The sequence below is a fragment of the Numenius arquata genome, chromosome 4, assembly GCF_964106895.1.
Source record: "Numenius arquata chromosome 4, bNumArq3.hap1.1, whole genome shotgun sequence".
In the NCBI taxonomy this organism is placed as follows: domain Eukaryota; kingdom Metazoa; phylum Chordata; class Aves; order Charadriiformes; family Scolopacidae; genus Numenius; species Numenius arquata.
In genome coordinates, this window is record NC_133579.1 from 69,515,716 (window position 1) to 69,538,228 (window position 22,513).

General features: G+C 38.0%; 1 protein-coding gene across 2 annotated transcripts in view; it reads left to right on the forward strand.

Moving 5' to 3' along the window:
- The window catches only part of CTDP1 (CTD phosphatase subunit 1), a 115,734-nt gene that overhangs the window by 7,472 nt on the left and 85,749 nt on the right, over nt 1–22,513 (forward strand). For both annotated transcript variants that reach the window (XM_074146295.1, XM_074146296.1), the window contains exons 2-6: nt 9,001–9,084; nt 12,256–12,349; nt 13,867–13,995; nt 15,342–15,492; nt 21,429–21,519. In XM_074146295.1, coding sequence (XP_074002396.1) covers nt 9,001–9,084; nt 12,256–12,349; nt 13,867–13,995; nt 15,342–15,492; nt 21,429–21,519 — 549 coding nt within the window. The remainder of the gene's footprint in view (nt 1–9,000; nt 9,085–12,255; nt 12,350–13,866; nt 13,996–15,341; nt 15,493–21,428; nt 21,520–22,513) is intronic.

Here is a 22,513-nt window from a genome sequence, read left to right on the forward strand (position 1 = left end):
ATCTGTGACGGTCTTGTTCATAATTGCTTTTAAGGGTGTTAAGAATTACTAAATTTTCCTGTATAAGCATGTCCATTTGGCTTAACAGCAAGTCGCAGAGGAAAACGTATACAGAAGGTGGTGTCAAAATAAGTTTGCCACAAGTGTCCGAAAAGGGAAAGGAGTGGATGAAGCTGTTAGACTTAATGATTCTACCTCCTGCAGTACGCCTCTTCCCATTTTTATTCATTGTTTGGAAGTAAAGGGACCGTGATTGCTTAAGTGTCTTGCTCTAATAGACAAGGTGATGAAATGTTTGGAGAAGGTGTGATGTTCTCTGTTAATAGATGCTGCTTTCTAAGGCAGAGATTGAGAGATCACAGGACCCTTCCAGGCTTCTTATGCACAGAAAGGAGCAAAAACCACATGTATGGCTTTGCTGCCAGCTGCGTGTGTGTCAAACTCTCTTTTTCTTAGTCATCTTTCCCTGCTTTGGTGTCTGTGCTGTTTGGGTGTTCATCTATAGCTGTTTCTCTAGATGTGAGCCTGCAGGTGCAGAAGGCAAACCAAATCTGTTCAGATAATCACAGGTGAACTTGGCTGGGGATAGGAGGAATGCAGTGGTAAATCGGTCTGAGATATGGGGAAATTATGTGCCTTTACCTGGAGGGGAGAGGTGGGGGATTTGTGCCTTTACCTGGAGGGGAGAGGTGGGGGATTTGAGAAGGTATACATCTGAAAAGAACAAAAAGGGATCAGAGATGGAATTAGTCCCAGACAGTTGTCACCTGGCTTTGCAGCAGTTCAGCTGTGACTACCATTCTTTTGTAACTGATGTGAATGTTAGTGTGTCGTTTGAGAAAACAATAATTAATCTAAAACTATAGTTCTGTCAATTAGAAGGATATACAGTCACCACTCTGCCACTTCAGCTTTTTGGATAAATGCCAATTAGGCTGACAGTGATCGTCGTGTGTGTGTGATATATATATATATATATGTATCTCTGTGCAGTGGATTTGGAGTTTTGATCCTGCTCTCAGATGGATGTTTCTGAACCAATGAACTTGTCTTGAAGCACACGTGCTATAAAGCTACACTTAGCGGTTTAGAAAATGGATCCTGGGATAATGTAAGCTTTGTAAAAATACTTCATTTGAAATCTGCAAGTAGATTTTCCTAGGAGCTTTACCGTGCCTCGTTTTTTCCCTTGCCAGCTTTTTTGTGAACCTGTATCGCTTACTGCTTTTGCCCTGTGGTCCTTATACAAGCAGGCGCTGATGGCAGCGTGCTCATGAAGTGCTAAAAGAGGGGAAATTGTAAAAAATGAAACACCTTCTTTAGTGTAACAGTGAAAATCGTGGGTATTCATATTAAAACCACAGGTACAGTTCACTGTTTTTAAACTTGGGCATGTTCTTAAAGCTACTATGTTTTAACTGTTTCAGGACATCTTTTATAGCCTGCATAATTCTTACTTATCTAAGATGCTATGTGGTAGACAGAAGCTGGCTATAATATGTGTTATGTTTCCAGCTGTAACTGGCTTTAATTAGACTATTGCTGTGATGCTTGTGTGTAAAATTTACAAATACCTCTTAGAGGTGCTGTCAGCGGTTTGAAGCTCACACGGGGCTTTCCCAATAATATTTCTGTAGTTGGTGTAAGGTTCTGATGTTAAGTGTAGTCAAGGAGTCAAAGGACACGCGTTCACTTGGATTTTACTGCTTCCAGTGCTAAGTCATCTCTTCAGTTACGAAAGTGTAACCTGTGTGTTTTTTGTGAACAAAAAAGTAATTTTCCAGTCTTTCTGGCCTTGTGCTGTTAGATGCAGTTCCTCAACCCTCAGCTGGAGTTGTGCTTAAAGTATTTGGTAAGTGCTGTGCGACTGCTAACGCCTCAATCGGAGAGAGGTGGCAATAGAAAGGCAAATGCATAAAGCAGAAACGTCAGTAGTTGACAATAATGATGGGGAGGGACGGACTGCAGAACTGTTAGCAGCTTCGGTGAGTTACTGAGACGTGACAGCCTATTTTCTTCTGTTATTGTTAGAAGTACCACTTAATACTAAAGAAACAGGCTGGAAAACACGAGCTCTTAATTCCACTTTTGAATTCTTTCTGTATGAGCCTCATTATTTTGAGGAGTATTTATGTAAAAGTATGGAGAAGTGTATTCTTATCGCTACTTTTTTTTTTAAAAAAACATAGTTTTGAATTCTCCCAAATCATAAAATTTTAGTGAAAAATGTTCTAAATAAAATAAAAAGCCATTCTAAATAATCCTTGAAAGATTCACTAGTTTTTATGTGAAGGACACTGCAAAATATTTTGCTTTTTTTTTTTTTGCCTTTTTATCGTACACTGTTAACATTTAACAGTGGCTTTTTGAAACATGTAAGAAGCTGCCCTTATATGTGTGTGTGCATGTAAGGTGGGAGAGGGTTACCTCCTTCCTTGTAATACCAAACACCTATCCATAAATCAATGGAAATGCTACTAAAAGGCTTGCAAATAATGCAAAACAAGTAGACTTAATTTGTAGTTAAGATGTCTTTGGGTTTATAAATAAATTCAGAAACTTTGGGCTGAGGTTTCTCTTGGCCTTCATGACCTGTGTAGTGACGTTGACTGTATTTACACCTGAACAGGTATCTTGCCTGAAGAGTAGAAGAAAAGTGACTTGTCAGCTTTTCTGTTCTAAAATGTTTTTAAGTTCACACACGTTTTAACTCGTAATTGTGGATAGTTTGTATTTAATAGGAAGGAAAAAAAATCTCAATGCTCATTTTTTCCGTGTTAGCTTTGAAGAGTTGAGATGATGCCTTGAAGTGTGATCTATGCTTTCTATGAGCTGCTGCTCATAGCAGTTGTTATTATATAGATGGTGTAATTACAAATGTGGCTGTACCCTAATGTCTGCGTCATGCTAGGATAGGGTGTGGGGTTTTGGCTTTTTTGTGTATGTGTGTGTTTTGTTTGGTGTTTTTTTGTGGGTTTGTTTTTGTTTTTTGTTTTTTTTTTTTTATCAAAATGTCTGTCTTGGTTGTGTAGGGCCTCTGAGGCTCACACATGTGAAATACAGCCTTCTCTGGTTGCTTGCCCTTGAGTGTAAGTCAAGTGGCTTCTGTAGAGAACAGATGAGACAAGTTTCTTGCAACACCTGGAAGAGGTTGTAGGCCATGGATTGCCCGTAGCAGCAAGGGCCGTGTGTACTTGTCATCCTTGGTATTTTTAATTAATTACTCAAATACTCTCTGCTTCTTCACAGATATCGATGAAGGTTAAATAAATAAATAAATCCAATGGTTAAATATCTAAGGAATTACTCTTTCATGGTGATTTCAAGGTGATTAAGGCTTTGAAAAATCCTTGCTATGAAACTGTAGTCATATGTAACGGAGGCCGTGGTTTGATGTAAATTGGGCTTGAGGGCTCTTTGTAGTGGTTCTAAATCCTGCAGCCACATACCACAAAACGCTGTTCTGGTACAAGCTGACAAAAATGTCGGTGTTTCACAGATTTGAGTAAATTAAACTGTAGAAGCAGACTTTAAATTGTATCAGCCTTCATCTGTCTGCTGTGCCAGTCTTATGACAGCTAAAAGATTGTGTACTCCTATTTGTTCTAGATCAATTGGTTGATTCAATAATATTTGGTATTAATAATCACTGATCTGAGATGTGCTCATTTGATCGAGAACACCCTTTTGAGCATGCTACAGAACTGGGCTAGGGGTGGATTTTGTTTACCTGTACACTGGAGTCTCATTTTGCTCCATTAGTACAGTTTTACATCTTCTAATGCTAATTGCAAGGGCATATGGCATCAGATTGAGGACAGCAGCTTTAAATGATCACAGTGACAACTGGGATTATGTGTCTCTTGTGGTATTTGATATATTTCTTTATCCCAAACCGATCTGAGGAAACCCAGCAATCTCTTGGCCCAAGGTACTGAAAAAGTCCTTTCTGGGAGTGCCAAAGGAAGAGGTAGGCTTTCAGAGGAGATATGACGGTTGGGAAAAAGGAAAGTTAGGCATTACCTTTCTTTGGCAGCAAGCCATCAGAGCAGTTGTCTCTGGAAGTGGAGCCAAGTTGTAATAGAAGGCCATGGCTAATGTGTGAGCCAGCACACGCAGGATGCAGGAGCAACCACAAAACCATGGATGAAATGCAAAGAGTAAATTTATTTTTGTTACCTCGTCAGCTGGGGGATCCCTGAAGCACCGCCAGGCTGAGCTTGGTCCATGCTAGAGAATCACTGACCCTGCCTGTTGTGCCTGTGTATCGGGGATTCACACAGGCATAGCTTACTACTGCGCCTTGATCTTTCCTGAAGCAGAGCAGGAATCTCAAGCATGTTCAATAGGGTGCCTCAAAGTTTATCACAGGCCTGTGTTATCTAAACACAGATGTTCTACTTGTCCAACACACAAGGCTAATGATTAGTATGATATATGTGTTTTTCAACACCCCAGCTGCAAGTCACTGGAGCGAATTTACAGTCCTCCTTGTGCTGCAGCTGGCCGAGCCCACCAGCTGCAGGTAAGTGTTCTCCTCCATGATAAGCAGGAGATGTGAGAACTTCATATGCTGGCTTTCTCACTGTAATTAACCTACCCCGAGCCACAGTTGTGGTTGAGCTTGATACAAAGTTCTTACATTTGGAGTCAGCGCTAATGACCAGGCCTTAGAAGTAGCAAAGGCATTGACTTCCTCTGTTAATAAAAGCAAAATGCTCCTATTGGATTTCATGAAAGCTTTCCTTTTTTTTTTTTTTTCTTTCCCATACTGCTGATTGAAAGCAGATATTGTTGAAAGACTTGGTTTAGAAACAGTCAAAATGTGGAAGTGCTGGGAGAATAGTTGACAGGCTTATGGTCATCAGCATCCTGAGGCCATTAGTAAAATGTCTGTCCCTATCCATGATCGTTACAACAAAAATGAAATTTTGCTCTAATGGCACACCTAGTATCTCTGTTTCTTATTTACAAGCACAGCTGGAAAGAACGTGAGTAAGATCCTAGGGTGGGTTTCCTTATTCGCTTGTTCAAGTTTTGCTTAAATCCCATTGTATTTTGTTACTTAAAAAGAAACCGTGTGGGCAGTTCACTGTCCTGTTGCAGCCCTTTGGCTATCAGGGTGCGTATTAGAATGATCTACCCCCTCCACAGCCACCCAAAAAACCCCAAATATGCCTTTCACAGCCCAGTGGCTCTTCCCCAGTGCCTGGCTCACTTGCACAGTTGTGACAGTTGGAAAAACCTTTTCCAGTTTTACAATCTTTTGTGGCAGTCTTCCTGGGAATGTTATTGAAGTAGCTGAGGAGCTCTGCTTATCACCAAGTGCGTCCTGGAGGAGGCTGGGGAGAAAGAGGAAGATGCTGTTAATGCTGCCAGCGGTAGCATATATTGCAATTCTTTGGAGTGGGGGGTGGGATTTATTTTTTTTCCTCCAGAAATGGAGTCGGGAGTGGCTCTGCTCTTTACGCAGTTTCACTCATGACCCAGAGAAGAGAACAAGCAGAAACCTGAACCCCTATTTGGTATATGCAGCCATTTAAAAAGCAACAGGCACACTTCAATTCACCTTGCTCTTGTCTGATAATTTTCTTGGATATTGGCCATTAAATTTTTTTAAATCCTAGGAAATGGAGTATATCCAGTTCTGAAATTCACAAAAGTAATTTTATTTGGGTTCTGTGCCTGTTCTTCCACAGTATATTCCTTTTTAGTAATTAAAGCATATGTGCTAAATTTACATGAGTAAAATATTTAATTATGTTTAAGCCTTAGTAGAGTTCAAGCCTCCTTTCTGCAACATCAAGTGGTTTGTTTGGGTTTTTTTTCCCTGGGAGAAGTCTGCTTAAGATCCTGACAGCTGAACTTGAAACTTGACCAGTTTGCTTGTACAGTGCTCAGAAGTTTGCCGTACTCTGGAGTCCTTCCTCTGTCTTTTGGGTTAAAAACCATCGCAGAAAAAGGTATGACAGAGGGCTTGGTATCATGTAACTTTTATGTCCAGCAAGCATCATAAAACAGATGTTCTGGTCACATCTAAATGTGCAGGGGCAGAACTGATGCTTAGCGGTGCCGTTTGGTATGTGACAAGGTATAGAGATGCTGTTTAAGAACAATATCGATGAATGATTTAGAACTCTTAACTTTCTTGTAAGAATCTCTCCTTTGTTAAAATCAAAAGGACAGGATGATGTGTATCTATACATGAACAGAAACTCTTGCATGTCCTAATTTGAATCTTACCTCACCCCAGGAGTATACCAGCCTCTCCTGTTGCATTCCTGGAGTGTGAGGTTACCTCGGATGCAAAGTAGAGAATGCCTGAAGATATTTTGGCTTCTAAGATGGCATTAAAAAAAAAACAAAGCAAAACTTTTTCCTGAACTATCGAAAATCAATTAAGTTGGGATAAAAACCCAGTCATTGTAAACTCTTATGCACATTTCTGTAGTTTGTATCACAGGGGTTTTTTTGGCCTTTTTAGGTGTCTGGGTAATTTCAAGTTCATACACGGAACACAGGTTAAAGATGGGCAGTTCTGATATGGTCCTTAGTCTGAGTTGGTATCCTAAAAAGAAGGAACTTGGTGATGAATCAAGGTAAAGCACAGCAAGACAGACACATTGTCGAAGGTTTGGGGGAGGAGAAGAGTCAAATGAAATAATGCACACATAGGGGCATGAGAGAACTAAATAATCAAACAATAAATTGCCAATAGTAAAGGGCCACAAAAACAGCTTGTCTCTTGTACAAAACCAAGAATGACTATTTATTATTTGTGTTCTGTGAAATACATACTGTGTTTTAAAAAGGAGATCTAAAATGCTTACACAGGAAAAGGAGGTGTAATTTCCAAGCAGGTGATTCAGCCTGCTCAAATTCAAATGCAACAAGGGCAAGTGCTGCACCTGGGGAGGAATAACCTCTTGCACTAGTACAGGTTGGGAACTGACCTGCTGGAGAGCAGCTCTCTGGAAAAAGACCTGGGAGTCCTGGTGGACAACAGAATGACCATGAGCCAACGATGTGCCCTTGTGGCCAAGAAGGCCAATGGATTCCTGGGGTGCATCAGGAACAGTGTGACCAGCAGGTCGAGGGAGGTCATCCTCCTCCTCTACTCTGCTGTGGTGAGGCCCCATCTAGAGTACTGTCTCCAGTTCTGGGCTCCCCAGTTCAAGAAGGTCAGGTAACTGCTGGAGAGGGTACAGCAAAGGGCTACCAAGATGATTAGGGAACTAGAACATCTCTCTTATGAGAAAAGGCTGAGGGACTTGGGTCTTTTTAGCCTGGAGAAGAGAAGACTGAAGGAGGATCTGATCAAAGCCTATAAATACTTAAAGGGTGGGTGTCAAGAGGGAGGATGGGCCCAGTCTTTCTTCAGTGGTGCCCAGTGACAAGACAAGAGGAAATGGGCACAAACTTGAACATAAGAAGTTCCACCTAAACATGAGGAGGAACTTCTTCACTTTGAGGGTGGCAGAGCCCTGGAACAGGCTGCCCATAGGTGGTGGACTCTCCTTCTCTGGAGACATTCAAAACCCGCCTGGACACGTTCCTGTGTGACCTGCTCTGGGTGGACCTGCTTTGGCAGGGGGGTTGGACTAGATGATCTCCAGAGGTCCCTTCCAACCCCATATCATTCTGTGATTCTGTGACTGCCAGTGAGAAGGGACAAGATCTGTGCTTTTGTCAATGGGAGTACTGGTAGTAGTATGAAGGCTTGTGAAGACTTTCTTTAAATAAACCTGACCTGAATCTAGTTCTTGCTCTCAAAGAAGAAAAAACCCTCAGTATGGGCATCAACTGCAGTTTTGTTAGTAGAGTCGTCAGTCTTCTGGTCACTGAGAAATGAGTGACATGCTGGAAGTAAGCAGTTGCAGGCGTCATCTGGAAAGTGGAATTCCTTTTGGAATTCATGAAGGCTAAATAGTCAGATATATGAATGAGAGATTTGAGCATGCGAAACAGTTTTTCTCCTGGTGCTGTCTGCTTATTGCAATGCAGATTTGAAGCCACAAAGAGAGCACTCCAACCAACTTACGAAAGGGCTTGGATTTGGGGTATTTTTTATCTGCTTGCCTGTTCTATTTTTCTTAAAATATTAGAGAGGTACTGTAGCTCATGGTCACAGAGTTGAGGAAGTTTGATAGTAGCTGAACTGTATCTGTTTATTAGAGGTGTTTTAATTTAAAAAAAAAAAAAAAAGCCAAACCCTTAAACTGAAAGGTCAACTCCTTTGACTGTTTTGAAGAAAACAGAAGAAGTCTCTTGTAATGACTCTTCAAGTAATTGAGATAAAAAAGTGGCAGTATTTTCAAGACCCTGAATTTTGAGATCTGAATTTGAACAAGGGAGTAGTTTAGTTGGATCATCCAGCTGAAACGCGGACTTCGTCTTCTAAGCAGTTTGCAATACTAAATGTCACAGCTGCATCTCAAGCTCTAATTTCTGCTTTGTTTTAGCCAGTGTTTGGAAGAAATTTTAAAATAGACATGCAAAAGGATATTTTATTCTACGACAATCCAAATTAAGGATCAAAAATTGAAATATTTTTATGAAAAGACTAAAGCCATATATGTTTCTGCCATGATACAGGAGAAAAATAAACTAAGATGAAATCAGTATAGAACTAAAGTTTCCATATTGATTTTCATTACTGTGTAGCTCAGTAGCGTATTAATGGGGAGTTGTATCTAACTGAATGTAAACTGTTTCTGGATAAGTAATGCTTGTTTTGTTAATACACTGAACTTCTTTGCTAAACTAAGGTTAGAAACTGACATTAATATATGTGTTGGTGAATTTTGATGGTGTGAAATTGAATACTTTGAGTACTTAGTTGATGTCTTTTTCCCCATGTTGGGTCAAAAGCATGTATCTTTGGGGGCTGGCACTAAAATCATAACCAGAAATTATTCTTTGAACCCTTTCAATCTGCAGTCATTAATCCAAGTGTCTGAAATCAACCTGCAATAAATGGAATGACTACATCTTTTTCAGGGGTGTCTTGGTGAGACTGGAAGGATGCAGCCATCCTGTTGTTATGAAAGGCTTGTGTGCAGAATGTGGCCAGGACTTGACTCAGTAAGTATTCTCAGCTCTTTTTCCAGTTTCTCCTCGCTTGTGATTAGGAATCCAAGCTCTTCCTTCTCTCATTTACTACTTTGCTTCTCTGTTCTGAGTCTTAGTAGTTATGAATCATACCTATAAGGGTGACTGTGAAGTTGTAGATACTAGTTGAGAGGGAGAATAGTATTCATACTCCTACTCGGAGTGCTCTTAGATAGAAAGTTGGGAGGGAGTTTCCTCTACAAGTTAAATTTCAGCATAAGGCACTCTTTCACATTTGTGGTTCTTTTTTTTTTTAAAAAAAAAAGTCTACTGAGATTAGCTCATGAAATTTTTGCTTAAAGTTGAGTGGTCTAAATATATTAATTCCTGATCGCATTATTAATAGTGTAGTCATTTAATAAAATATATTTCTTTACTGAAAAATTGCTGCTTGTAAGCAGGAATCAGTGTTCCTTGTGGATAAAACCCATGCGTGCAGAGGAAACAGGCAAGGTCTGTGCCACTGTTGCGAAGCGTCTTAGTTTAATTTTGCTGTTTACACAGGGCACCCTGGAATCTTCAAATATATGCCCTCTTTCTCCTTATATGTCACCGTAGTCACAGATACATTGCTTAGAACTATGTTTCCTTTGAGCCATTACAGTGATTCATAACTAGGAATATGGGTGAATGAGACGCCTTGTGGGTGCTTGAGTTACAGTTCACGTTGCAAATTTATGACTTAATAACTGCGCACACTCTCTTTCTGGGGAGATAAATGTAGGGTAACTTACTACCTTGGGTAGAAAATGTAAAGAGCATGCACACAGACATAAATTCTAATCACAGTGTGTCCTCTTTTGCTTTTTATGGACTCATAACTGAGGTTGAGAGTGGCAAGGTGTGTCAACAGTGACTTAATAAACTGGAGAGTTTTATCTGTGCGGGTGTAAACAGCTGGGAGTTAATATTGGTCTCATTCACGTGACCTTGCTTCACTTGTACTGTGTCGGATGGGAGCTAGCTTGTCTCGGTGCTTTCAGGTTAAGGCTTTAGAACTGTTTTCAATTTTTTTGTGTGAAATATTCTGCAACAGAACTAAGGAAATTTAAGCCTTAGGCCAAAAAGAAAGAAAATTCAAAAGATGATTGTATTTCTCTCTTGCTGTGTCTCACTGCTAATACACTTGGTAAAGAGAATGTTTCTTATGCATATCAAATTACTAATTCAACAGCTGTTTTCCAAAATGGACTGTATAGTAGCCTGGATTTTAGAAATGAATGTTACATTCTCATTTCATTTGGAAGGAAATCCTTCGGTTTCATTTTAATTCATAGCTCACTAAGAATTATTTTGTGAGCATTACCCCATAAACCAGCACAAGTGGACTGAATATTGAAAATGTTATACAATATGTAGCCTAGTTAATGGTTGGATTTAAATTTTAATGAAAAGATGTTTGTTAATATTTTGTAAACAAGTATTACTTAGCAAAACAGCAAACATAACAAAAAGTTAGGATAACAAAGAATAGGGCTTTGCCTGCCCTGAACGAATTCATGATTTGAGGTTTGAATACAGTCGCATCTAAATATTACTATACTGCTATTATGCAATTAAAAATCTAGGTAAATTCAGGGTATGCAGTGAATTCAGTTTTCTCAATTAATATTCCTCTACTTCAGATAATGTCTTCATTTTTTACAAAATGGCTTATACATCTGGAGGAATGTGTTAGGTCTGCTGAGCCTACATCAGTAAGCGATTCAAAAGCATCTGTGTTCTTCTTGTCTGAAGAAAAAGGCGAGTACAGCCAGTTCCCTGCCAGCTTGTTGGGTGCATCCTTTCTGTTAAGCAATTCTTATGCTCATTCAAGAAGTTGTCTGAAAACAGTTCATATTTTTTAAAGACTCATTTACAATACCATTCGGTGTTATATGCAAGAGGTATTCTGAACTCTGGAGCAAAGGATGTAAGATGCTAAAATGTGTGTCTAAACTTTGGACCAGATGAAATAATCTGTCATTTGTTTCTGGTTATCAGTGTTTCCAAACACTATGGTACAGTAAAAGCATTATCTGTATGTGATTGTATCTGTCACAACATGCCTCAGTAACATTTTTTTCCCCCTCGGGAACTTGCTTGTCATGAAGTGAAAACTGGGTGAAGTTTAACTCTGGCTGTAGATCTGATATCAAATTTTGTCCTTGGTAGGACAAGTACTTGGGAGAATTAAGAGTTGTGCACATGTCACATAATTTATGACAGGTACACACATAATTTGTGTACAGGACAAAATTTGTCGGTAGTATTTTTAATGTTGGTGAATCATAAGTAATGTCTTTAAAATTAGATACCAGAGTTCCCAACAAATTGATCTGTGTAAGCTGGAAGCTAGTGATACTGATGCTATGTGGGGTTACTTAGTATTCAAGGAATTTCATACTTGTGTCTACACACACACACGCGCACACACACGCTCTCATATATGTATATATGGATGGTATGTGTTCTGTATGTATTAACATTTATCTGTATATACATACACCTATATATCATGCAGATATGTACACAAGTAAGACTGTGCATGTGTATAATATACACATAAATGAAATAAATACAGGCACACACATGTAGTACCTCATTCTGTTTGTGCCAAAGGGAAGAGCGTGTATGGGGATTTTTTGAATGCTTTTCGTGAAGCAGCAGTCACATGTAAGTCACTCTGCTCTATGTAAAGAGGAGCTGTGCCTATCTTTTGCTTAAATTTATTTCATGGTCTGGCTTGGAGAAAAGTAGATAATTGCATGCTGAGCGATTGCAAAAAAAAAAAAAAAAAAAAAAAGTAGTAGTTTTAAATGTGAATGATTTGGTAGTTATGCTTAGTTTATAACTGTTTTGTAATGCCAATCAATATGTAGATGTCTGTTTCATCTTAGTATCATTTTTCATGAAATAATTATATGGATGCATACCTAATTACAGTGATTTATTTTTTTGCAAGGTTTTTATAATGAGCTGCCTTGAACTCTTTATCCATTTTGTTCAGTAACTTGCATGAACAAGAATTTGAAAGACTATTAGTCAAAATAGCTCTTTTTAATCATAGTTTTTCGGTGGTGACTAGTTTGATACCACAGATTTTACTGTGTTCAACTAAACTATTACTCTTTTTTTTAATATTTCTTTTCCCTGCGTAATTAGGATACGAAGCAAAAATGGAAAGCAGAATGTGCCATTATCCACAGCAACTGTGTCTATGGTTCACAGCGTCCCAGAACTGAAAGTTAGCTCTGAGGTAAGTACCACCATGCTTTCTTTATTCATACCTTTCACTGTAGCTCCACAGTTGAGAAGCTTAATTATAGGAGTTTCTTCAATGTTGTAGATACTTTGTACAGAAAGCTTGTCTTCTCTTTGAAGAGGAATTTGGGGTTGAACATCAGTAGCCCAGGGTATTTGTGCGTTTACCCTATTGCAAATTGATTATTAGGTTTTATAGTGGCTTTTTTAGAGCTGGACACTGAAGAAATGGCACTTCTGTGACAGCAGTATGAAAAAGTACTACTTTAATGTTTTTGTCTAAGAATGAGCAGTTTGTGGAAAGCTTAGTTTCCACTAGCTGAAATGTGTTGAAAGCTTGCAATGTCTTTGAAACCTAGCTTTACCCTTCGCCTTGAAACCGGTCCCACTAGACGTAGTAGAGGTAGGTTGTTTGCAACTTACCTGTATGCTAAATTTATTTCATAGAATCACAGAATTGTCTAGGTTGGAAGGGACCTTTTCAGATCGAGTCCAACCATCAACCTAACACTGATAAAAACCATCACTAAACATGTCACTAAACCATGTCATTATTTTTCAAATATTCCATTCAGCTGAATTATCAAAATGTGCTTGTTCATTCCTCAGTTTCTTTACAGGAAAAAACGTGTTTATTTTGAAGATAAACTTTCTGTTTATCTTCCTTACCAACTTAATCTTTTTACATTTTTTTTATTGCTGCTTGGTTGGTTTTTTTTTTGGTAACTCTTCAGAGAACACCAGTGAGAAGAAATGTGACAATACAAGCAACTAGAAGTGTCCCCACCATAGTAGAACATTTCAAAGGGCAATTTGCACTTGAATCCTCCTCCTTCATAGTGCTCCATTTAACTTTGCTTTTAAGTTTAGCAGCCTGGTGGGTAATGCTGCAGCTTGCTGTCAGAAGTGGTTAAAGTGAATATGGTACTCTGAAAGTTTGTAAATATGCACAAGAGGAGTGAACTTCAGCTCAAATTTACAGGAGTATAAGGTCTTTGATATCGGTGCCCACATACAACTGTATAATCTAACTATGTCTGGAGGCATACGTTCCTTGAGTTCAGGTTGACAGTTATAATCATTTCTGTCATTAGCAGCTTCAGTGTAGTACTCAGCCTAGTGCTGTCAGCCATATTGTACCTCATTGATACAAAATTGTTGAACATAGCAGCCAAGGCTTTCAAAATTACTGAACTTGCCCATTGTATTTCCTCTCAAGACTCTTGACCTTAATTCAGTGGTTGCTTATTTCCCAAATTTGGAAACTGTTGTGTTGAGTTTATCAATTTTAAGAGTTACCAGTGCCACAAAGATCTGAGAGTATATTTGGGTAGTATTTTTTTTTCTGCAGAAAAATTGCTGACAAAGCTGCCATCACTATAATTATGTTCAAGCATCATTTCTTACGCAATTAGTTTGTAGCAGAACTTCTCAAGCTTACAATACACAAAAAGCAATAAACCTAATTTATTTTTTCTAAGCTAAGCTTAGTTGTGAATATTTTTGTTATAGCAAGCTGAGCAGCTAGGAAGAGAAGACCAACAGCGACTACATCGAAATCGAAAACTGGTGCTGATGGTAGATTTGGACCAGACATTGATCCATACTACGGAGCAGCACTGCCAACAAATGTCTAATAAAGTAAGTATTTGGTGTTAACTTTCAAGCCAAAGTAACAACAGGAATATTTCTACCAATATTTAAATGACGGTTCTTTAAGAAAACATTCTGTGGTTAGATAAATTTGTAGTTGAAGAATAGCAGAAAATGAGAAGTGTCTTCTGAAATATGTTCACTTCTTCTCTACAATTAAATTGATGGTTTTCTTTCTTCCGTTTATGCTTTCCTGCACTTTTCCATCCCAGTCACTTTAAGTGAGAAGTTTTCAGGTAGCTATTTTTAATCTCTGCTTTCCTTCCTGTACAATTCACAAGTTGAGTACTCATTACTGAGACTTTTTTCCCCCCTCCAAGTCTGGGGCGGATATAGTGAATTACTGTTGGAGGATCCTTTTTGGATAATCCTGTGTGTTACTACATCTGTCATTCCATGAATATGTCTAGTGATTTATTTTTTTTCTTCAACTTTTTTTTTTGGGGGGGGGGGGGGGGGGAAGGGGGGGGTGGAATTTGGGTGTTGCTGTTTAACTTCTTCATGAAACATCATGGAACTGATAGGGCCTATTGGCTTGTAATATTTCCAATTTGGAAACTTTAAGACAAGAAGCGCATCAGAATGTGTCTACAGTGATTGTACAGGAGGATGCAAATTCAAGCTCCAGTGTCATGCAAACTGCGGTCGCATAGTTCCTCTTTCTTTCCTCTTGCCATTCTCTCATGTCCAGTAGATTCAGCAGATGTTCACACCTGCTAGCAAAAAACAAGCTTTAAATGTACTCTGCAATTAAGAGGAAAGTGAACAGTGAATGTTCAGTGTAAGGATTAAAAAACCTTCTGTACTTGAAAGGTTATGTCTTCATCTGCGTAAATTCATGGTTTGATGAGAAACATTTTTTTAATGATTTTGAGGTTAACTGGGATCTTTATCTGCAAAGTTTCTTCCTCGTTTGCTATCTGATGGTATGTTTCCATAGATGTATTATTTTTCCATCCAACAAAGTCTTTCTCTGAGCTCATTGTGCACTGAAACTAATCTGAGTGGAGTTCACTGAGTAGTACTGATTGAAGTGCGATCCTGAACTTTCATAGATTGGTTTGCCGTGAGTAAAGATTTGAATGAGAGTTACCTTGATCAGAAACTTTTCAACAGTGCAGCTTCCTGCCTTTGAAAAGGTTTGTGTTGGACTGCCTGGCATGGAGCAAAAATGAGCTTTGGATTTTATTCATCCACGTGATCTCTGTGGCCAAAACTTGCTTTAACCTAGTTGGACCAAATAAAAGTAGTGGAAGTGATGGAAGAGGGCACTTCTGGAATACTGGCATTTTTGTTTGGTGTTTTGATAATATGAAACGTGCTTTTTCTTCTAGGGAATATTTCATTTCCAGTTAGGTCGAGGTGAGCCTATGTTGCATACTCGTTTGCGTCCTCATTGTAAGGAATTCCTGGAAAAAATTGCCAAGCTGTATGAATTACATGTTTTTACTTTTGGCAGCAGACTGTATGCACATACAATTGCAGGTGAGTAGTATGTTACATTTAACAATATTTACATAATCAGCCTTCATAGTCATACCTAGTTTTCTTTCTGTGGTTGTTTTCAAGTATTTGTTCTTTGTTTCATGTGAAAACACTTCCTAAATAGTCCTCTAAGCAGAATTCTTGTCTTGTTTACAAGGCAATGCCTGTATAGCCTTTAATTTTAGAAAGAATCCTTTCTTTTTCCTCATCACACGTGCGTTTTTTTACTTCCTGATGGTTGGAGAATCAGTTTGTGGCGTAAGAACTAGCACCTTCCTATTGAATTAAATAAGAAATCACGTTGATGGGCTGTGAAAATGATCTGCAACATGACTTGTCTTAGAAATCTAAAGCAACATTTCCATAAAAATCAACAGCATGAAGTTATCTTCTATGGGGAACACTCCCTCATACACACCCTCTGCTGTTTCCTTTCACCAAAGGAAGTTTGTTTGCTGCAAATCAATTTACAGCAGTTCTGTTTGTGTCCTGTACCTGAGATGCACTTATTTGAGGAAAAGCAGAGATCTACCAGTATTTTCACATATTCCTCTCAAGAACTTGAAAATATTTTCTCCTAGTAACTGGAAACTTGCATTTCAGTTATAGCAGTAGTAGTCTGTGGTGCGGGGCACTGGCTGAGATGTTCTGTTTTTTTCCAGCAAGCAGAAAAGAAATCTGCCCTGCTATGCAAGTATACGGGTCAAATTCGTCTTAGGACTGTGACCATGTATTTAAACTGTAAAATTGGCTTTCACCCCATCTTGGGTCTTCCTTGACCGAATAGCATTTTCACCTCAGACTTTCCTTTATTAAGTCTGTCAGACTAAGACAATAGAATTAATGTTGTAGGTCATGAGTCTGCATGTCAAACTGTCCTTGCTGCTGTTCCATGTCTCCAAGCTTGCTTGTTTTCTTTTAAATTGTCTTTCACATCTGCTTTTTTAACGTCATGTTGCCATGAGTGCCTTGAGCAATGCTGTCCCAATGATCCCACTTCTTGGCAAGAAAGGAAGATTCCAAAATAGTTAGTTAACTATACTAGCTAGCTCTAGACCAGTTTAGAAAAGAATTGCCTAGTTAGAGAATTCTTCATGCATGTTAAATAGACACACAAGGTGCTTGTAGTGACCAATGTAAGACTTCTGTAATCAGAAAAGAAACTTATTTGTGGTGTCCAACTAATTCTCCTTGAAAGAAAGTTCAGGAGAGGTATGTCCTGTCCTGTCCTGCCCATTCAAGTGAACGTTTCTGCATCACTTTGTATTTATTGGCTGAGTTGTTGTTTGAATAGTCTTCCTAAAGCTTTGTCAGTCTCACTGTTGGATTTTTACTTTGCGTATTGCTAATGCATTAACACTTTTGTACCCTGCTGTCCTCCTTATAGAGTGGTTACTTCTTGTGTAGCAAAAGGGGAATAGTTTTCATGTACACTAGGTGTAAATATCTGGTAATAAGAAAATGGGGGGGGCAATCTTCCTCACTTGGATCTATGTGCCAAAATCTGCATGTGGCCTAAGATGAGAAGACGTATAGCTTCAGAGCCAGGGAGAAGAATGAGTTGCAGAGGTAGCTAACTCATGATGTGCAAGTGCTTTCCCAGTGATTGATCTTCTCTCGATGTCCGATTTGGTGCTGTGTTTGCTTATTTTAATCTCTGAGCTAAAATTTGGATTACCCTGCAGGCCCCGTGCTGGCACAGACTGATACTTATAATGCGACAAGCCTCTTCGTGGGCATCATACTTGAGCTGCTCCATCTGTTCCATGGAGGAAATAGCCACCAAATGAGCAAATTAGGGTATTACTGCTTCCTGACATCCCCAGACTTCTGGTGTTTTGCCTGAAGCTGTCTAACCTCATCAAAAGCTTTCAAACTACAAGTGGATTACTTGTACAGTGATGATGATAGTTTCAACTGAAATATGCTGGTGTGGAGAAAGAGTTGATACAGCCTTTGATCCACATACTCACCTGTGTAACCGAGATGCAGTGACAGAGAAATACATAGCTAATACATAAAGAGAACACTTGATGGCAGTATTGGTTAAATGATTTCTCACAGAAAGCTGTCGGTCTGATATTTTACCATTACGCCTATGTTACATAAAGGAAGGACTAGTAATAAAATGCTAGGAATCTTTTTTTAGAAGGAAAAGGTTGTTTTCTTAGGTCCTCTATATACATCCTAGATTTCATTGTGAAATCTGAGCTGCTGCTTCCATACCCTGGAAGGCTTTTTCCTCATTTTGCAAACAGATGACATCCTGTCAGTCCTTCTCTCTTGTCCCAACTGACTCCTCTCAGACGTTAAGTGGGATTAGCTGATATTTGTAAACAACATTTGTGTCTGAATATATACTGATAACTGATAAATGCTGAAGGCATTTATCCTAAACCCGTTCTTAGTATGACACATTTTCAAAGTCATATCTTGTAGTACATTTATGAAGATGAGTTTGGATTTTATAATTTAGAGCTCTCCATAGTATTTCCCGTTTACACAATTATTTTGACCAATTGTTACTTAATTTTTTTTCCTAATCTGCCTAAGAAGTTTGGAGTATTTAATACTGAAGTCAGCTTAAATGCTGGTGGTAAAAGTCAATGCCACTGTGAATGTTGAGCTCAGAGGCCACTAGGCAACAAAATGTAATGTGAAATCACTCTGAAGATTTAATGTGGAATTTAGAAAGTGCAGGAGTAAGTTGAGGGCAGTCATATGTATGTTTTGTTACAGCAAGTATATTACAATATGTATTTCAATAAATGATATGTCATCATGTGTATATGTCATCACCAGTGTCTGAAAGTCTCCAATACTATTAAAAGATTGGGTCAACAGCTCTTTCCAGGTTCTAAAGTAGGAATTGAAGCAGAACTGGAGGTGACCTGATTCTTCAGAAATTCAATTTTAGATTTATTTTTAAAAGGACTTCTTCAAATTCATGTTGAATCCTACTGTTGTATCAATCCCACTATGAATTGCTGCTTACCTCAATCTGCGTCTAAGACTTGAGACTTGCCCAATATGAGTTAGTTACTTTTGAACATTGCATCTTGTGATGGTTTTTTAACTTTAGAAGTCTTACTTGCAAGTTTGCTTTTCTAAGAGAGTCTATATAAAGATCAGATAACACAGTTTGATAAGACTGCAAGTGCAAAGACCCAGTCTGAGATACTGGAAAGCAACCAACTGGGGGAGAATAGTTTCTGCTAGGTAAGTCTACTGAATAGTCCTTTGTAATACCACAGTCAACGGATAATGATAGGGTCTTCAGTTTGTTCAAGAAACTTCTTGAAGGCATACTTAGCACACTAACTCATGGAAGCTCAGTTTTGATTTGAAACGGCAAGTCTTTGCCTTCAGTCATTTTGACTTTTATAGAACGCTTTGATTTGTATTTTTTTTTAAACATGCTTACAAAATGAGAAATTCATCAGTTTATCCTTCTGCTGGGATGATTTGTGCAAACTGATACTTCTCTAATAAAAAACAAAGCTGTTAAGAAAAAAATTCATTGCCAATACTAAGGCAGCAGACTATGGCTGTAATAATTTTTCAGGATACGATGGTGGGAAATGGATAGGAATAAATAAAGAAATGAAATAAAGTAAAGAGTAAATCTTAGGAACACTTTTGCTGTGTCAGTGTACTCTATGAGTTTATACGTAGACCTTTTCATTGCTCCAAAGTCATAGAAACTTGCAAGAAAATGCTTCCACAGAAAAGTGATATCATCTAAACAGATGGGGGTTTTTGGTGGTCTGTATTGATTTTTCTTTAAAAAACCAACCAAAGAAAACCTAACAACAACAAAAAAAACCCACAACAACCAAACACCAATACTTCGGAAGTTATCATCCATTTGAAACCTTCAGCTTCATTATTAAAGGTTAATATCCAAACAGTGTACTGTCGTCAAATTCTAAATCTTTCAATTTACGTTGTGAGAAGATTTTTATTTTGAAGGTAGTAGAGCTTTTCATGAGGGTTTCCCAGTTCTTTTTGTTACTGAAAGCAGTATAATAATGATTTATTTTTTTCTTAACAAAGAAGTTAAGTCTTAGCCTTTACTTAGTTTTGTCTTAGAGGGCATATCTGCATCTACTTATTTTTAATGTAAACTTTTTAGTTCTTCAGATTTATGTTCTATTTGCAATTATAAACCAATTAAAAGTTAATGTTTTAACTAATAGTATGTGATCTAGCCACTAGGCATCTTGTTTGCTATTGCGTGGAGTATTTTTAGTGAATTATTAAGGGAACAAAAGTATTAAAATTAATTAGTCTTTATCAAAGCATTCTTGAAAAGCTCCAAAAGGCTACCTCACCTCTAATCCCTGGCAGCATGTGTTTGGGCTTTCTTAGTTCAATTTTCCTTTTCTTACAGTTCTTGCTAGTCAGCACTGCAACTGAATGCCCCATTGTGGTCTTGCAGTTTAATCGGCGCATTCCTGTCCAATTTAGTGCAGCGAGTCCCTGCGTATCCAGATAATTAGTAGAAGAGAATTTGGTTGGGGAGAACAGCAACTTGCGTGACAGCTTATGTAGTTTGTCAAAATATCTGTGTGTACAGCAATAAATCTTTGTAGCTAATTCTCTCAATTCATTATGCCTAGGTACTGCAAGGGTCTCACTACAGGGGATGATTCTACGAGTTTGCAGCAATTCTTAAGCATAGTCGGGTGAGTTAAGGTTGAACCTCTGTCCTTAACTCGGAATTTTCTTGCTTTTATGGGTTTTAAGTTATTCCAATTACACATTAATATTAAATACAGGATCAACTTTTCAGAAGTGATGACTGATTTGTTTGTTTTTTAATTTATACCCTCTGTTTTTGAAGACCCAACTTAACATACTCCTGGGAGCTGGACTTCTAAAAGGAGTTGAACATGTATCCTGTGCAAATCTCAAAGATCCTTGAAAGAAAATTAAAGTTGGTCCTTATAGTCTGTAGTCATTTTGAATTCTGGTTCTGGCTGTAAGATGGCCATCATATAAAATAAAGTAGAACTTTGGAAAAATTGTTCCCAGATTAAGTATTGACTGCCTTGTATTAGTCATAAGAATAATGAGAAGTTGATGCTAACTTCAATGCAGTACAATGAAAAATTCAGATTAGCATGTAAAATGCCAGTTTTTCTAAGCGATTATGTGGCTGTGATCTGCTCACGAAGATGAACTTCATTACTGGAGGCTAGATTCAGAAGCATGTGCATGTGTGTTTGTACACCCAAGTCACCATTTCCCTAAATAATGGCATTTTATCTTGCTTTAAGATCAGCTAGCACAGCTTCTCCTGTTTGGTTTTTGGTTTGCTTTTTTTTTTTAAGAGTGCAGTCCGAAAAGATACTGCAACTGGGCCTAAATATTTCTAGGAATCCCAGGATATATTCATTATATGTAAATTGATTAAAATATTTGTTAGAGGTACAACTTAAAACCTACAAATGCAAGAGCTCCGGCTGCAACTGTCCCTTAACTTGCCCATGGTGCTTAAGTATTGCAGCACATGGCCGACTCTTGTGAGACTTCTCTGCAGTCCCTAGGCATAATGAGCTAAGGAGAGCATTTAGCTTTAAAGAACCACCTGTAGAAAGATAAATGTAAGTTGCGAAAAATCGTATGTTTCTATCACCTGCTGTATCTCTTTCAGCCTAATTTATTTGGCTGCCACAAATTTAGTTACTTTAACTTCGATTTTCTTGCTATGTTGAAAGAACAGGAGATGGAATTTTTAAAATTAATCCCACTGCATTAGTACAAATACTTGATCCCCTGCGCTTACCCTTTCCCCCCATATAATACCTCTTACCTTAAAATTGTATATTAATTAAACTGCTGTTGCACAGATTAAAATAGGTGAATTATATAGAACGTAAACAAGGAACAAGCATCTTGAACGTTAACTTCTAAATTTCTTCTTTCAAAAGGATTTTTGGACCCTGAAAAGAAGCTTTTTTCCCATCGGATATTGTCAAGGGATGAATGTATTGATCCATTTTCTAAAACTGGGAATCTTAGGTATGTATATGGGTCTTATGGATTAAAAAACCAGGAAAACAAAGAGAATATGATAAATAAAAATTACTCCCTCTGCACTTAACATGTTTAGAGCTCTTCCTTATCTGCCTCTTAAATATCGACACCATCTCAGTAAAACTGTGTTAGGCATTGCAGCATTTCATCTACTTAATGTGTTTTGTGGCACTAGAACAGTAAGAATGGGAAGTAACAGCATCTTGTTTTTACTATACTTTTCATTCTTGTGGTAACTGTATTTCCACTTTATGGCTTGTGATCTTCTATAAGATCTTATAGGCTGTGGTTTTTTAATTAAAATAAAATTCCCAGTTTGAGGTTAATTCATATTTGAATGTCTAGCATTCTGGCTTTCAAATGTGCTATGCACCTAGCAGCTTCTGCTCTGCAGTGTTTCTTGAAATTAGGTCATTCAGAGCCTTAAATTCATATTCTAGTCTAAATTCAGGTTCTGATCTTTTCCGGAGTATAAAGCCAAAATTTTTTCTAGAAGACAGATATGTTTAGTGTTTCATAAACCTCGATTAAAAATTATTGCCCCCTCCCCATCTGAACATAGCAAATGAGAAGCTTTTTTTCTTCACTTTTTCTGTTTTCATATGTGAGTTTATATCTTAAGTATTCTACCTCATCTGCCTAGGGGATAGAAGAATTGGTACCTTTTGCTTCCTTTTTCTTGGATTGAATGAGTCTACTCTTCAAAAACATTTCTTAGGTCTTTTTCCTGGTTATATATAGATAGTGTATCGTCCATGTGGATAGTTGCCTTCGGCTGTTTGTTGACATAAACTGTGAAAACTAGACCAAAATGTTGTAATATTTTGTTCTTGCAAAGGCTTGTTAGTTCTTGCTTCTAGATGTTGGAATAGTGAATCTAAAATAGCTATTTCCTTTTTTTTATTAACTACCATTAGTTCAAATATTGTATTTTGAATTCTGCAATTTTAATATTGCTGATTTATTTTTTTCTAAGTTC